Genomic DNA, 18,078 nt, shown 5'->3' on the forward strand with positions numbered 1-18,078 from the left:
ATCGGTATCGGTAAATTTTAGTACTTTATTGGTATCGGCAAAAAATTCATATTGGCCCATCTCTAGTTTCTAGTATTGAAATTTTAACAAGAAATTAGCTGTGTGTTGAACACTGAGAATTTTTATTTTTAAAAAAATGTTGTGTGTTCAAGAAAGTATCGGTTTCTCTTTTAAACAGCTATGAGAAAAATGCAGGGTATGTAAACACGCCAAAAATAATTATCGAGCAAAACACCAGATATTCATCATTGTGCTTTATGCAACCAATTTCAACATTTAGAATCTTAACAAGTATCATATACATAACAATGCAGAATTTACAACAAAAAACATTACCATCTGCACTGTTGCAGCAAGCACATGATGGAGACGGGAGTAAGTTCTTCACAGCTAAAGCAGCACACTCGTCTAAGTAGACTATGATCCTCATCTACCTGTCCTTTCTAGCACTCTCGCTGGCGACAAATTCTTCATGGCTCTGTCCACAGCCAGGTCACTCTATTTTCTCCAGAGGCAACATTGTATTACTCAGGCATTCAGAACCTTTCTCCATTCTATTAAAGCTTAGCATTAAACTCTGCAGGTCTCCCATGCCAGGCCGAGGAACTATTCCTAGGATTAAAGCCAATTTGACAGCTAGGTTGCTCTTCTTCTTCTCAACGACTTGATCGTTGTCAGGCATCATCTGGGGAAAAGAAAAGCATGATGCAGAAATATATTAGTTACTTCATTCTGCATGTGTACATTTCACAAAACTACAAATCACATTTTTCACAGCACCACATGGTTAGCGCTCCAGCCTTTGGTGCGAGTGGTCCTGGGTTGGTTTCCCAGTGGCAGCCCCCAAAACTTCATGTGCATTTTCATTCCCATATGGCCACTGGAAGTAGGTTACTGAACGTCCCTTGTATGCTTTTGAGGGATTAACATATTGATGCGTTGTGTTTAATCTCAGATATTTTGTGTGCCAGAAGAAGCAGCTTACAGAACACTTGCATACATTAAGCATAGTCTTCCTTAAATCTGAACAAAAGCTACTACAATCGTGGCAAACCCGAGCAAGCAATACAAGGGGTCCCAGGTTCGATACCCGGTGGAGGCACATAGTGCTTTGGATTCCACTTTAAACTGTAGGTCCAGTCCCGATTAGAGTTACTGTGCATAAAGTGGACTTAAAACACTAAGTCAACCAAAACGAGCAAGCAATAACAACAGAACATCGAACTATTTTGCATTATATTTCAGAAAAAGGGTGGGGTCAGAAAACAACCTGCAAATGTAGCAGTCAATGTTCTTTTGAGGACACAGCTCCATAAAAAACACAGAGTTCTGCTGGTTGGACTCTAAATGTAGATCTTACTGACACACACTTGGTCAGAACTTTGGGAGGGAAGGGGGGGGGGGGGGACATCCACAGTGCAACTGCCCTCTGAGGGCTAGCATCTGTAAGGTGGTTTTTCATTGGATCAAGCATGCTGTTGTCTGGCTTTTGAGACCAGAGTTCTTTACTTCCTTATTTCACGTAGCTCCCCAATTGCCCTCAAGATTGTAGGTCAACACCAAAATTTTGGAGCTTCTATCAAAGGTGAGAGTGCTAACCATTTGAGCATGTGGAAGTCCTACCCAATAAAATTCAAGTAAAATTCCAGTTTTCAAGGCGAACATTTCAAAAATTCAAGGGTACAAGCAGATGTTTTCTCTATTTCAGCCTTATGTATTACTGCCTCTCACCATCCACACAAATATATCAACAATGTAAAGAGTATGTGTGATTCCAACCTATCCAAAAATTCTAATGCAATTCAATTAAACATTGAATAAATGCAATACAAATAAAATTTAATCTATATTTAAATAAAATATAATAAAAGTAAAGTTCTCCCCTGTGCTTAGCACCACGCCATGAAGGCGTATAGGGGGTGTGGGGGTAACGCCCCACACTTTCTTGATCCGGTCGTGAGTGGGGGTGATGTGATCAGCATCACGCCCCTGACCGCCTTTACCCCCCAGGTACCCATGTTATTCGACGCTGGGTGGGCGCCGGAGCTGCTTCCAATGTTAGAAAAGTTCCCGGATTTGAACCGGCCGGGGATCGAACCCGGGACCTTGAGCATGGTAGTCAGACGCGTTACCGACTGATATATATATATATATATTTAAAATATTTAATTTAAGGTGCAGAGTTTAGATCTGCCATTTCATATACTCAGGCTCAAATCTCCAAAAAAAAGTCACAAATGTTACGGGATATATTAATCTACGAAAAATTGTTAAATGTATAAGAATTTCAATCTGAAATTTACCTAATCAACTTCAAGATATCTTATCTTGCAATAATATCTGTCTGTGAAATAGATTGTTCTGCAAAGGACACTAACAAAGCAAACAGATTGAGAGAATTCTGTGCTATTTTCCACGCAGCTTTCTTTTCCTTCCTCGATAAATATAAAAGCTAAACTGTGAACAACTTGCCTCACGGTATTTATAAATATGTATAAATTCAATGGGATTTGGATTAATAAATTTGAAATTTTTCACGTGTACAGAGAAAAATTCACAAAATGACATATGCTTGAGTATTTCACCAATTGACTGCAGCCTTCTGTGGCCTGTTATGCCATTATGATGTGAAATCTTATATCTGTTAAAAAAAACACCAACAAAATCTGCAACATACAAACAGAAGGTAAAAGTACCAAAAATAATTATCTTAATCTAAAGAGTAATAAATATCACTGAACATACCTTGTCAGCAATATGTTTATGGACGAGGCCATCACCATACACATGGAACACAGAAAACCCATCATACCACCTGCAAAAAGGAAAGGAGAATAATTTGCAATGTGTGCAGCACAAAAGTAAGGGTCATATGCTAAATAATAGAAAGGGGGAAAATCTAAATAAGCCTTAGATGGGTATAGAGCTCACAATCAGGTGTAAAAACCATTTATTATGCATAGGTTTAAAGCCAGTTATGCTCGCACAATGCCTTGATAATGGTGAATGGGATGAGACGTACTTGCATAACTATAATTTGCATACTGAAAAAACTAGTGTTAAAATTGAATGAATGATAACACTGTTAAGCCTTGTTCCCATGTTTGATAAAAGATTCACATGCTGACCAAGGCATAGGTACTCACCACCTAGTTGCCCATGTTGAATGCCTTGAAGCAAGGATCTATACATAAATAAACCTTGCACTCCTCACATTGTATAAAAGAGGTCTTGACCTTTTTGTTCCTGTAGCACACCTTGCACCTTGTGCGTGTACTACTACTTTTAGGCCAATGCCTGTTTGCTGAAGCTTGCAATCTCGCCACTTGGGGAGGTGCGAGATCAGCACCAGGCAAAGTCCTTGAAGGACCACCCTGCTCCTTGATCAAACTTATCCGGAAATCACGATGTGAGAGACAGAGAGACACAGAACACAGCACACTTGTCTACTTGCAGCTCGGTTCGTATCTGTTGTGACCTGCCTGGGATGCAAAAAGAGGAAATGTGTGGGAGGTGGGGGGAAGGGAGAGTTGGTTGCTGCACAAATTTCACCGACAAAGACTTCAGGGACTCGAATTTTCGAGAAAAATTCCTCGCTTCGCCTTCTGGCATCGAGTGTCCTATTTCCCTTCCTTTGTTGAAGTCTGGCATCATACGTGCTAATGGCTTGGCTAGGTCTATTCTTAGACCCTCGTGGTGCCAGATATCCAAAACAGACGTCCTATGCCTTTGCCACTAATGACTGACCAAATCATAACTTTTATCGGACGTTTCACAGTCTGCACAACACAATCAGGATTGTATTTTTCACCTGGACGTCTTCTCACAAACTGAGATTTATTCCCCAAGATTTCAAACGTGCACTCGTCACTAAAGCAAACAGATCTCCAAAAGTTCAAATCTTTTTCTTTGTGAGCTTTTGCCCAACGAAAACGTTTACGAATCATAGCAAGGGTTAATTTTGGCTTCTTAGCAGGTCTGAGTGCCTTCAGGTTCATATCAGAGAGCCTACGCCTCACTGTTCTTTCAGATGCACGAACACCACTCTTTTCAAGTTTATCTTTAAGTTCCTTTGTACTCGCAAATCTATTCGTGAGGCAAATGTTCTTCAAACAACGTAAGGATCTTGGAGTAAAAATTGTTTTACGTCCACATCTGTCCTTCCTTTGTGCCTCACACTGTCCACCATATTCAATTTTCGCCTCACTGATGCTTCAGACACATCAGATCGTCGAGAAATCTCACGATTAGAGAATATTTTTGTCTTTATTAGTGCCTTAATTTCAGCCATCTTTCTCGGTGTCAAGTCACTTTTTTTAACCATGACTCCCTAATGTTAATAATTAAATTTAAAAAACATACTGACAGTGTACAAAAACAATATCACTGCAAAATTTAGCACAAATACGATTCACTATTCGCAAGACGTCCTCCTCTCAACTCAGCTTGAATTGAACTGCAGCATGTTCATTCAACAACAAAGACATTTGGTGTTGACGGTATTGTTTGTAACAACAATACCTCCTCTTTTCATATTGTTCATTACAATAATGAAAGTTCAGCCACAAAGAACCCTATTGCAACATTTTAAATGTGAATAGTAAGCGAACTGTTAAAATTGTCCACTGTGTCGAAATACATTACTATGTATTACTATTACTATTACAATTATTGTTATCAATGTTGTGCAAGAAAGTGCATTTGTACGTATTACTCGTATTTGCCAGGGTTCAAATAACACACAGGAAATTTTTCAGATAACTAATGGTGAATTTTGTATAATTTTCCCCTTCAAAACTATTATTTTTTAAAAAAAATTGAGGTGCGTCTAATAATATGGCCAGAGGCTGTATGGTGAATTATACTATATATATTTTCCAGCCAACAAGTTAGGTAGTTTCTAGTGTCATAATTTATTTTGTTCAATCCTTCACACACTGAAATGCATTGCCTGCAGTAAAATATTTACTCTGGTCCAAGTTTCCAACTATACTTGAAAATTCTCTTCTAATGCAGGAATGGTGTAGTCACTGTAGTACAGTGAGCTATTAGTTTTGTACTTACACATCACCACATATAATAAGGATTTTTACACATAATATTGGCACAGGCATGCATATTTTGTTTCTGATGGAAACATGAAAATGTGAAATAACACACTGTAATGTTCATTTTCCATGTTTTTGAAAGATGTGAGGTGCATTTCCTGAGAAATTCAAAATAAACTCAATCACGAAATCTAGAATTTATTTAACAACGTGACACTTTCTGAGGTCTGAATTATCCTGAGAGTTATGCAAATCATGGAAAATTGATTAATTCTGCTGTAAATATTTAAATAGCAAAAATGATACAGCAATAAACTCAATACTCTGACAACTACATAACATGTGCTATTAGAACGGAAAAGTATATTTTGAGTAATTAGTATAGTTCTTAAACCAAATTTGGGATTATTTTTACCATTTTATATACCACTTTTGATCCTGAAATGTGCCCATTTCTTTTGTACTAAAATCTTGATCTTTCATTCCCTTAAAATTAGGACTGAGCCGATACCGATGTATCGGTATCAGAAAGTATTGGTTGGAATTCATCTACCGATACTTTCCTGGTCTATTGGTCTTTCACGGTGTCGGCAAATGTGTCGCACTACTCTTTAGCGGAGTCTAACTATCCTGGAAATTATGCAAAATCCAAACTATCTTTTTATTTTACACACATTTTGCACAAAAAACTGTATTTGTGATTAGATAATGTCTATTTTAATATTCTGATGTAATTCTTGAATATTTTACAACAAAAGTCTTGGTAAATTGATGCATGTAATTGGAGAATATTTTCACACAAATATTGAGCAATATTTTGCACAAATTTTGATTATTGTAATTTTCAAGTATTGATATCGGTGGGAATCGGTAAGAGTATCAGCATCGGTATCTGTCCTAAGTGGTATCGGCTCAGCCCTACTTTAAATACGTGGCTCTACATATTAAACAATTATTAGTTGAAAAAACAATGACAATATTTTCGTTCTAGGCTAGGGAATTTTAACCATAATGTACCACATTTCATTGAATTGAATTGTTGTTTTAAGTCCACTTTATGCACAGAAAGGCTAATCAGAACTGGAACTACACTTTAATGTGAGATCCAAACCTCTATGTGCGTATGTGCCTCCACTGGGTATTGAATCAAGGCTGTACCACATTTAAGTATTTCCTTACATCTAGAGTATTTGTTATTATGTGTCATGTAATTTTTCATTCACTTACGATTCTTCTTTATCCACTGCTTCCTTTATTTTCCACAACTTGTATTTCCAAAATGCAGCTAGCACCTGCAAAGAAAGAAAACATAATTTGATCAGTATATAAGCACATAAAAGATGTTCGCTTGTGACAGTCGGATGTCTTACTGATGTAACCATTAATAGAGACCAGTGGTTCTGAAACTGCGGTACGCATACCCCCAGGGTTACATGAACTACTTGAAGGAGGGTATGCAATCAGCTTGGAGAGTAATTTTTAATCCATGGTGTACCTACAAAACAAGTGCCAAAATAGATCAATCTGGAGGTGAATCTTTGCTTGAAAGTTTCAAGTGCTCAACCAGACATCAAGAAACTCAGATTTTGCAGGCACATCCTTCTTACTAGAAACTCCGAGGATTTACAATAAAAGCTCCAAAATTGTACTTAACAGTTTGTTTACAAACTCATTTTTGTTCTTTACTTTTTTTCAATAACTCTGGAAAAATACAATGCTGTTTGTGAAAATTGCAACACCAAGAAGGATACATGTGATTGAAATGATCTTTATACCACAGATTAGGTACATGCCAATACACAAATGATTACGATTACAGAACTGTACATGATCTCTGACCTTGATAATTCAGTATGGTGTGAAGCCCCTACGTGCTGCAAACAGAGCCTCTACACGTCGTGGTATGGAATCAAAGAGGGCCTGGATATGTTCCTGGCGAATCTCGCTCCATGCGGCTTGTATGCGAGTCCACAAAGCATCAACAGTGGTTGCTGGCGGACCGTGACGAACAATTTGCCATATCCGCAACTATATCCCAGACATGTTTGATGGGCAAATATCAGACGAATGTGATGGCTTGCACATTCCTCGACACATTGTGGCCGGGCATTGTCCTGCTGAAATATGGTATGTGGAGTTGCCTGAAGGAGGGGCAGTACCTCGGGCTCCAAAACCTCTCTGATGTAGCGGCTGCTGTTCAGATTGCCTTCAATACGTAGGAGACAAGATCACACGTCATATCTAATGGCACCCCAAACCATCACACTTGACGTTTGTCCTCTGTGCTGCTCAACAATGCAGGCTGCCAGATTGCGTTCACCACGGTAGCGTCTAACACGTATGCAGCCATCACTGTAGGACAAGTGGAAGCAGGACTCCTCTGAAAACACTACATTTTGCCACTCAGCACGATAGCGACGGCGTTCCCATGCCCATTGCAGTCCAAGGCATTTGTGGTTCCTGGACAATGGAAACCGAGGATGCAATGGCATGCGTGCCATCAGTCCAGCCCGCAGACGGCATCGAACCATCGACGCAGACAGGCCACAGCAGTTGCAGTGCTCCAGTGTCAAACCAACACTGTGGATGAAGCTGTACGATCCATTACAGCCATGTGGACAAGATGATGGCGGTCATCCCATGCTGTGGTCACATTTCGTGGTCTAGTACCTGCCCGTCGCTGCGTACAAGCCTCTTCTATCCACTGGTTCCACACACACATCACTGTCGTAGCAGCATGCCCTGTATGAGCCCCGTTCGAACTCACCCTTTGACGTCGACGAGGCATATCAGCACTTGCTTTCAAGTTTCCACTTCGTTTGATGGCTCATCACTGACTGAGCTTGGCGTAACACTGACCTTTCTGGTCACACAAGAGAGGGCACTGCTGAGCCTACGTGTATGCCATATTTTCTGCAATCCTAATCACTTAATGCTGTTACACTGTTCTACACATCCTCAGAGTTTGGATTCATTCGGAACATTCTTTCTGCGTGTTGCAATTTTCACAAACATCAGTGTATGTAAAAATTATTTTATGTACTTCTTAGCATATACGTGTTTCACATTTTTATTTTTGTAACTAATCAGTTAATCACAAAGACTGTAAATGCAGAAACACCCAATAATAATAAACGTAGGATTCTAATGTTTATTTGTTTGCCATCACTTCACATAAAGCCTGAATGCCATTTTGCTCTGTTGAAGATAGATGCCTCCAACATATCAAAAAAGCCCCAGTAATTGGGCAGCCAAAAAAATTCCCCAAAACCTAATATTCAGAGAAAGCCTATGAAGGGGGTACATTAGACGTTTGGTTACGACTAAAGGGAACAATGAGAAACAAGTTTGAGAACTGCTGATATGAACCATCAGTATAGGAAAAAAATGTAGTATCTGTACAACTCTAACACACGAGGAAAGTGAACCAGAAAGACTGAAACGGCACTCACCAGACCCACAAAATGAGAAGTAGTTGATTTTTGCATCACCAGATTAGACCCTAAGATAGAGATTGACAAACTGTCAATCGCGCAGTATTAGTAGCTCCTGGGGATATTTTGAGCAGCTACACATTATAGGTTATGGTAGCCATCTTGAGACTGAATTGGCAATGTAGAATCTTGATGCCGCACCATACTGGTGATGGAACCAGGCAGGCTGTAGTCCAGGCAAAATTTTGAGAAGTAACCATCACAATGTTCCACCTATACTAGAATCATTATCGGTCTCGCATGCAATTAAACCTTCATGTTGATCTTAACTTGCATGCCAACAGTAACCAGCCAAGTTGAAACAAATGATTGTTATAAGATGATCACGTCTGTCCATCCATGTCAACTATTGGTAACTCGTAATTAACAGCTACGAAGATAAATTTTGGTTAAATAATTTACCTAACATTTTGGAATCCAGATTTTATATTCACCGGTTCTACATTTTTCCACAATATACGAGGGGCATACTGAAAGTAATGAGTAACAATTTAAAAAAATCAGAATCCATCAAATATATGCAAACGAAGAAAATCATAGCAAAATACAGATTTTACTGATCGCATTGAGGTAGTGTGATGCCATTACCATCGATCGTGTGAGTGCAGGCTGTTGTTTTAAAATGGCTGACAGTGATATTTCTTTTTGACAACGTGCTGTGATTGAATTCCTTGTTAAATAGGGAATCCCTGCTGCTGAAATTCAGAATAAACATCATCGTGCATATGGAGATGTATGCATGGGTGCCAGCAGTGTTAGAAGATGGGTAAAACATTTTTAAGATGTAAGCACGAGCATCAAAGATCAGCCTCGGAGCGGTTGCCCACAAACTGTCTCCACGGAATGCAACATGGGAAGAGTTGCCAACTTCATTAAAGAAGACAGATGGGTCACTGTGGATACAATTGCAGCAATACTTAAGATAGGACACAGTTCAGTGCAGGAAATGATTGCAAGGTTACTCTATCAAAAAAATTGTTGCCGCTGGGTTCCACGTTTATTGATTATTAATGGCACACCAGAAACTGCAGCAAAAAATCTCAAGAGCTTCTTCAGAGATATCGCAATGAAGGCGGTGATTTTTTATAGAGTTTTATGACTGGTGATGAAAGATGGTTCTATAATTATGAACTGGAAACAAAGCGGCAGAGCATGGAATGGCACCATTCCATGTTGCCAGCAAAAAAGAAAGCAGGAAGTGCTATCTGCTGGCAAAGGTATGAGCACGGTCTTCAGTGATGCAGAGGGGCACATTCTGGTTGAACCCGGGGTAACCACAAATGCTCACCGTTATATCCAAACACTTTACAAGCTCAGACTTGCATTGCAGGGTAGTGTCCTGGAAAGAAAATCATCCTTCAACATGCTAATTCACGCCTGCACTCTGTTCAGTTCACCAGGGAGGAAAATTTGAAAAATTGGGACGGAACGTCTGACTCAGTCCCCCTACAGTCCCGCCATTACACCCTCAGACTATCATCTGTTCGCTTTTGTGAAAGAACAGTTACGAGGCCAACGCTACCAGATGAGGGATGGCAAACAGAAAGCAGTGCGTCAATGTATGCAAGCAGCTGGAACGGAGTTCTACCATAAGGGCATTTTCAAGCTTCCAGAAATGAATGCAAAGAAAGAGAGACTTTGTTGAAAAGCAAAGAAAAGTCTGTAGGTTATGATGTAGTATGTTCTCTTTAATAAAACACAAAATTTGGTCCATGAAAAATTGTTGCTAATTACCTTTAGTATGGCCCTCGTACATTCAATATTCACAGACCCAACTGAGGAAAATGCTATAATATTTTCTCGCATTTTAAGTTCTTTCACCTTGGCCCTCTGAAAAACATAAAATTGGGATTGCACTATACTTGCTCAAGGCAACATAAATTAACTCAACCAGCCTGGTTGGGTGAGAGACAGCAAAGACTCTAAATTAATTTGTCAATATTCCAACCAAATAAATGTCAAGATGCAGATTTTTATATAATTAAAATCTTGCAAATCAAAGTTTAACCTTGAGATGATGGCAGACTCTCCTGCACGTTAGCCTCTTGGGACCGGAACTTTTCAGGTGTGTTCTACTCAAACTTATCACGATGTACACTTCTCATAAAGTTACTTGAACGCCCTGAAAGTTTTCTAAGTCCAGAAATCGTTAATTTGGCAACACAGCTCTTGAGAACGAGCAGAGAGTAGCCAACTTTACTGCAGGTTCCTCTACTAGGCGAGAAATCCTATGGTGTAAGATTTACATTCTTCTTAATAATATGAAGTCAGAAACTATAATTGCTCAACATATTACGAGAGAACAATATGGAAAGCTCAAGTATGAGGAATAATTTAAGAGAATACTTGCGATTCGGCATGTTAAAATAGGAATCAAGAGAAACTGTTGTGAGGTTGGAAACACTGCACTCGCTCCTGATACACCTGCAGGAAATCGCTGTCAAGTTTGAACACAAAAGGACATAATTACGAATAGCTTATGCAAATTAAATGCCATATGCCACATGACTACATGCCACAATGCGCAAAGATAATACAAAATATAACTGATTTCAGCTTCATTCATAAATATGTATTTACATATAAATCTGTTTCCTGGTTATTGTTAATTTCTTTTCTATTTTGTAATTCACTAAAAATAAATACAATATTATCTTTTCATTTGCCAACGACGCGAGACTTAAAATGGCTTACGATAATGTAACAGTACAAGAATGCTCACATGATAATCGTTTCCATAGAGCATATCTTTCAAAAATGGATATACAAAAAAAAATAGAAAATACTGTCCCTGAAAAGCCGATTTAGAATTAATTGGCCATTTACAATTTTCCAAAGCCTAAATTTGGACAACAAGAACGTAAGTGTTGTTTATGAATGTAATAATTAGGTAATATGTGTACTATGCACTCATTGAAACTTTGACAATTCACAATTGTACTCTTCACAACATCTTATTTCACCGCCCCGAAAAAATTCTAAGTCCCGAATTCATAAACTTAGCAACATTGCACTCCAGCTGAGAGTAGCCAACTTTGGTCCTTCCACTACACGAAAATTGCTGCGGTGAGAGGTTTTCAATTTCACACTTTTTATGAACTTAGAAACTATAAACCGCTATAATATTACACCTTCAAACAGAAATAATAAATTGGAAAAAGAACCTTGAGGAATTTTTGCGATTCTGTTTGCTCGACTTGAAATCAGAGGGGTTTGAAACACTGAATAGAGTTCTTCTCCACCAGAAGGAAATCACCATCAAGTTTGTGCAGAAAGAAGCAAATTTGTGAGGAGTTTATGAGACATTTTATTTACAATACCTTGCATAATATCAAACAGTTTTAAAAAAAAATAATACTTTTCACTACTTGTCCAGAAAATGTGCTTGGAACACAGAAAAGTGGATGTTTTCATAAATGTCAACCTGTTTTTAAGGACATGTTGTCAGTAAGTTTGAGTAGAGCAGTTAATTAGATGCAAGGATCCTTATTTTTCATCATGTATGAAATGTGGCGGGTTCAAATCCCACGTTCTCCACTTTTTTGGGGGGTTTGCTGAACAGAGACAGTTTATATTAGAATATATAAAAAAGGAATCCGATGCACACTTGAGGCACGTGTTGCAGATTTCCAGGATTTAAGGTTAAAACTTTTTTTTGACTGTTGTCAATCCCCTCACTACCATCTTACAGTGCGTCTAAAACTAATAGTAAATCACCAATAAGTATTTATATAGTGAATTACAAACAAAAAATTCAAAACCTCAGAATGATCGTTAATTCGTCACTGCTTTGTATCTAAAATGTTTGTCTTATTTGAACAGAAAGTACGAGTATCAGATCTAACAAACTTTCCCCACTAACTTTTGCAATACTCGAAATCACCACCACAGACTTAGCTCTACATAACTTGATTCTGCGCATTCCACATGGCACGTGACTTCCTCCTATTATCGAAAAAACTTCCTATTTCTATTTCCTTTAACCTCGTGAAATACAAAGACCAATGTTAACTTCTTAACATGGTGGATAAACTTTACACACAACAAAACACTCCTGACAAAAAATCCTGCCTAGGTGGAGAATCGAACATACGACCTCTGTCATGAGAATCAAGCATGCTACCTCTTCTCCAGGTAGGTGATGTTAAAATTTGCTACTGGTTTGAAGAAGCCAATTCACACATAATGTCATGTCTATAATTTCCTCATGATAATTTTTATGAGGAAATGAAATCAGCAAAAATCGAGAAATGCTGAAAGGGAAGAATGATGAACATTTCTATTGGTGTTTCGTCATATTTTGTAAATTGTGTGTAAATTTCGTGTCTTGGCCAATGAATCGTTTAGTTACGAAGTATTTTGTTGTTTGTTTAATGCAGGAACGGGATAGTGAAAAGGAGTCAGTTGAACCAGACCAAGGTTGCCAAAAAACTTCAGCCTTTTTTCAAAGGCTGCAGGAAGAGAGAGAGGACAGGGATATTCAATGTATAAAATATAAAATATGTGTGAAATTAAAAGAATGGAAAACTTTGCCATGGCATCCTAACGAACTTCAAACTATGCAAAACATATTTTCATGGTGGAAAACTGCAAGTCATTTTCGAAATATGAACCTGATTTTTTCTATATTATAAAGTGGAGATATGGGACGATATGATCCCTCAGCAAGAAAAATTTAAGTAAGCCACCTCCTTCCCTCCAAATTTTTCAATGGTCATAATTAGTAATTAGGGTCCGGAAGTTCATGAAAGATCAATTTCTTTTCTGACCCTTACAAAGAATGCTAAACCTGATATCATGTCAGTTTCCCTTCAGTTAGAACCAGAAAACACTTTCTATTTTGAATTTTGTTCTTGCATTTCTCGGCCTTTTTTGGCTTCTAGGTTATTTGTCAGTATTTTTAACAGTTTTCGTTACATTTTAATTTATTTTTGAGGTTTATTTTTTTCCTCCCCTGTTGTTTCGTGAATTTTAAATGTATTTACTTAAACTTACATATTTAAATTTCATGACATGGTCCTTTTAGCAAATTCAAGATGAATCGAAAATATGGTCAATGGAAAAGCACAATATTATTCTTAACTGAAATGTTTGGCAATGGATTAAAATACTTTGTGTGAAGCCTACTTTGAGGTTCTATTGCTGGACACTATTATCGCTTTAATCTGTGGTTTTAAAGTAAAATTAGTCACAATATTAGATTAAATCATACTCTGGTGTACGCGAAGCAGAACTGTATTTTCAGATGCTGGCCGACTACAGTATCGTAGAAAGCCCACTCTGAAAGGAGATGAATGATTTATAAAGAAAAACTTTGAAGTATATTTTATGTAACCTTGAAGTAAACAAAGAAATCTACATTATCACTTAGTTGCTCTTTTCCCCTTTGCTTCAGTAGTTTCAACCACCAAACAATGGGCTTCATCGACTTATTAGACTACTTACTCACTGGTGTACACAAGGGGGGGTTACCGGGTTTAACGCCACCCCCTCTTGAGCCTTTAAAATATTATGGAAAATGCTTTAGAAAAAATAAAAATGGCTAATTTATCACAGTCAAAGATCTGTGACAGTAATAATAATAATTTATATTATTATTCCCATGCAGCATAGAGAAAGCACAACATTCCAAACACAATCTAAGCGGCCGCAAAGTTCAATTTTGCAATTTTTTTTTGCAAAAAGTTGCACAGTGACTTGCGAGAATTGTGAAAATTACTTGCTTCGTTGCAGTGTGCATTATTGCAAACGTTCTTCCCGGTACTGATTTCGTATCCCCTTGTGAACTCTGAAGTGATGCTGTGTCTTCATCCACACCATTACATAATGTTGCAGAAGTGCTTTTATAACACCATTAAGCCTTGTTTCCATTATTATGAAAAAATATAAATATGCTGACCAAGGCAGTAATTTATTTTATTAAAAACATAAACTAAACGTAACGTTTCAACCTTCTAGCAAGGTCTTCATCAGACTCTGTATCAAATACAAAAGTAACAAGATACCAAAAACAGGGCATTATATACACAAAACATTACTCCCTCCAGACTAATAGAAAGTTGTTTTGGAACTTTCTCGCAGGTGGCTTTCACTATACTTTCACCTAAAAGGCGAAAAATATATACTTTCATATAGAATGTGGATTGGGCTTTATATATCACGCTCTTTTTCCTTCATTTTCTTCCTTCTCCTCTCCTCTTTCTCTCTTGTCCTTTCCACTCTTTCTAACACTTTCTTCCATTCTTTGTTTAACTTCAGTCCCCCATTCCAGTTCATTGTGTCTTCTTCACCTTGCTTCTCTATTTCCTTGGCTTCCTTCCATTTTCTCACTAGCATTCTCTTCTCCCTTCCTATCTGCTTAGCCTCATCCCACTCTATGTCATGTCCTGTTTCTCTCGTGTGTTTAAATATCGCATTTCTCTCTCTCTTAAGTCGTACATCATCCCTATGTTGTTTCAACCTATCTTTCAGTCTTTTTCGTTTCTCCTATGTACACACTCTGACATTCTTTACATTTTACTTCGTAGATAATCCCTTCCTCTTCCTCTTCTCTGTTTTCCTTTTTCTTGTTTGCATTCTTCGCTATTCCTAAGATGCTTCTCCCTCCCTTCCTGTAAGTTTTAATGCCCGCTTTCCTAAGCACTTTGCATATCTTTTCTGTGGTCTCCCCCATACTCCTTATTCCAAACCACCTCTCTTTTTCTTTCTCTTCATCTCTTTCTTTCTCTTCCAGTTCTCCCCTTCCTCTTTTCTTCCTTCTTCTGTTTATGTCCAGTCTATCCTGCTTCTCATAGCCATTCTTTTCCAGCTGTTTCCATAGGCTATTTATTTTGCCTTCTTTTTCACATTCCTTCGTGCATATTTTCGTTATTCTGTCCTCCATATTCTTTATGAAATTTCTTTTTGTCACCTCACTTACATCACTTCTTTTGTGGCAGAATACCCCTGCTGCACACTTCTTCTGATGCCAAGCGGTTTCAATTTCTTCTCCTCTCTTCCTTTTCATCAATATATCAAGGTAGCTTAACTTGCCTTCTTCTTCTATTTCAAGTTCCAATAAAATCCCTCTTTCTTCATCTTGTATTTCTTTGGCAAAAATGTCAAGCTGCCTCTTTGTTCCCTTCCATATGCCAAAACAATCGTCCACATATCTGCAAAACAAAATTATTTTGTCACCTCCTTTTTCTATCACTTTCTTTTCCCATTCATTCATAACCAATTCAGCCAATGCTGGGCTTAGGCTAGAACCTATATTCAGTCCTTCACTCATTAACATTATTTTATCTCCCATTATACTGTAACCGTTATTCCAAATGGTTTCCAGCGCCTTCACTACCCTTTCACTATCCCTTTCTCCTATAATTTCCTTTCCCATTCTCTTTTTAATAATGTCCAAAACGTGTTCCCTCTTGATGCTTGGGAACATACTTTTTACATCTAAGCTAAACATTGTCGTCTTCATCTCATTTAACTTAAGTTCTTTTATGAGGTCTACTACTTGCTCACTGTTCTTAACTGCTCTGCTTTCTTGCTGTGTTACTAACACTTCAATAACTTTCTTTAATTTCTTTTCCAAGGGTTCCAAAATATTGTTTCTGCAATTCATTACTGGTCTTAACTTTATCTCCTCTTTGTGTATCTTTGGAAAGCCCTTCAAACTTGGTAGTCTTCCTGTCTCCTTTATGCATTTCTTGAATCCACTCCTCTTACAGTCTTGTATGACCCTTTCTTTTATAGTTTGTTCTTCTTCTGTTCCACAAATCTCCTCATATCCATTTTCTTTTAGGTCTTCAAACTTCCTCTCGTACCATTCTCTTTCCATCACCACAATTGCTCCTCCTTTATCTGCCTGCTCTATCACCACATCATTTCTTTTATTGATTTTCTTTATCCCTTCCCTTTCTTTCTGACTCAAATTATCTACTTTTCTTTGTTTTCCCATTTCTTTCTTCAGTATGGCTGCTGTTCTTCTTCTAATCTTGTCTCTAGCTGGTTCTTCTTTTATATGGAGTACTGCTTCTTCAATGTCATATATAACTTCCTCATAATCTACATTTCTTTCTTTAACTTTGAAACCTCTTCCTAGTTTTAAAAAAGCTTCCTCTTCTTTTGATAGGTCAACGTTCCCTATTACCACAACTCTTCTTCTGGTATCCTCTTCTTCTTTCTCTTCTCCCCTTTCTTCTTTCCATCCTAGTCCCTCTCCCTTCTTTTTCAACTTTATTTGTATTTTCTCTCTAAATTTCTCCTGCCAGCTTTTCATTTCGTAAAATGTATATTCTCTCGTAAAAATGGTGAGACCATCTTCAATAGCTTTTTCAATTCTTTTAAGGTTCTCCTTTATTATTTTTATTTCCTTTCTTCTTGCCCTTATTTCATTCCATATCAGTTCTTTTTCCATTTTCTGAACCAATATCTTCCATCTCCTGGTATGACCTAAAAGAAAATGGATATGAGGAGATTTGTGGAACAGAAGAAGAACAAACTATAAAAGAAAGGGTCATACAAGACTGTAAGAGGAGTGGATTCAAGAAATGCATAAAGGAGACAGGAAGACTACCAAGTTTGAAGGGCTTTCCAAAGATACACAAAGAGGAGATAAAGTTAAGACCAGTAATGAATTGCAGAAACAATATTTTGGAACCCTTGGAAAAGAAATTAAAGAAAGTTATTGAAGTGTTAGTAACACAGCAAGAAAGCAGAGCAGTTAAGAACAGTGAGCAAGTAGTAGACCTCATAAAAGAACTTAAGTTAAATGAGATGAAGACGACAATGTTTAGCTTAGATGTAAAAAGTATGTTCCCAAGCATCAAGAGGGAACACGTTTTGGACATTATTAAAAAGAGAATGGGAAAGGAAATTATAGGAGAATGGGATAGTGAAAGGGTAGTGAAGGCGCTGGAAACCATTTGGAATAACGGTTACAGTATAATGGGAGATAAAATAATGTTAATGAGTGAAGGACTGAATATAGGTTCTAGCCTAAGCCCAGCATTGGCTGAATTGGTTATGAATGAATGGGAAAAGAAAGTGATAGAAAAAGGAGGTGACAAAATAATTTTGTTTTGCAGATATGTGGACGATTGTTTTGGCATATGGAAGGGAACAAAGAGGCAGCTTGACATTTTTGCCAAAGAAATACAAGATGAAGAAAGAGGGATTTTATTGGAACTTGAAATAGAAGAAGAAGGCAAGTTAAGCTACCTTGATATATTGATGAAAAGGAAGAGAGGAGAAGAAATTGAAACCGCTTGGCATCAGAAGAAGTGTGCAGCAGGGGTATTCTGCCACAAAAGAAGTGATGTAAGTGAGGTGACAAAAAGAAATTTCATAAAGAATATGGAGGACAGAATAACGAAAATATGCACGAAGGAATGTGAAAAAGAAGGCAAAATAAATAGCCTATGGAAACAGCTGGAAAAGAATGGCTATGAGAAGCAGGATAGACTGGACATAAACAGAAGAAGGAAGAAAAGAGGAAGGGGAGAACTGGAAGAGAAAGAAAGAGATGAAGAGAAAGAAAAAGAGAGGTGGTT

General features: G+C 37.7%; 1 protein-coding gene across 1 annotated transcript in view; it reads right to left on the reverse strand.

Annotated features, from left to right (window-relative positions):
• Positions 1 to 216: 216 nt before the first annotated feature.
• LOC146005201 (uncharacterized) overlaps positions 217 to 18,078 on the reverse strand; it is a 65,343-nt gene continuing 47,481 nt past the window's right edge. Inside the window, exons 5-7 of the mRNA XM_083144254.1 lie at positions 6,276 to 6,340; positions 2,746 to 2,815; positions 217 to 685 (exon numbers count right to left, since the gene is read on the reverse strand). Coding sequence (XP_083000380.1) covers positions 494 to 685; positions 2,746 to 2,815; positions 6,276 to 6,340 — 327 coding nt within the window. The 3' untranslated portion in view covers positions 217 to 493. The remainder of the gene's footprint in view (positions 686 to 2,745; positions 2,816 to 6,275; positions 6,341 to 18,078) is intronic.

This window comes from Lepisma saccharinum, chromosome 23 (genome assembly GCF_977018435.1).
Source record: "Lepisma saccharinum chromosome 23, izLepSacc3.1, whole genome shotgun sequence".
NCBI lineage: Eukaryota > Metazoa > Arthropoda > Insecta > Zygentoma > Lepismatidae > Lepisma > Lepisma saccharinum.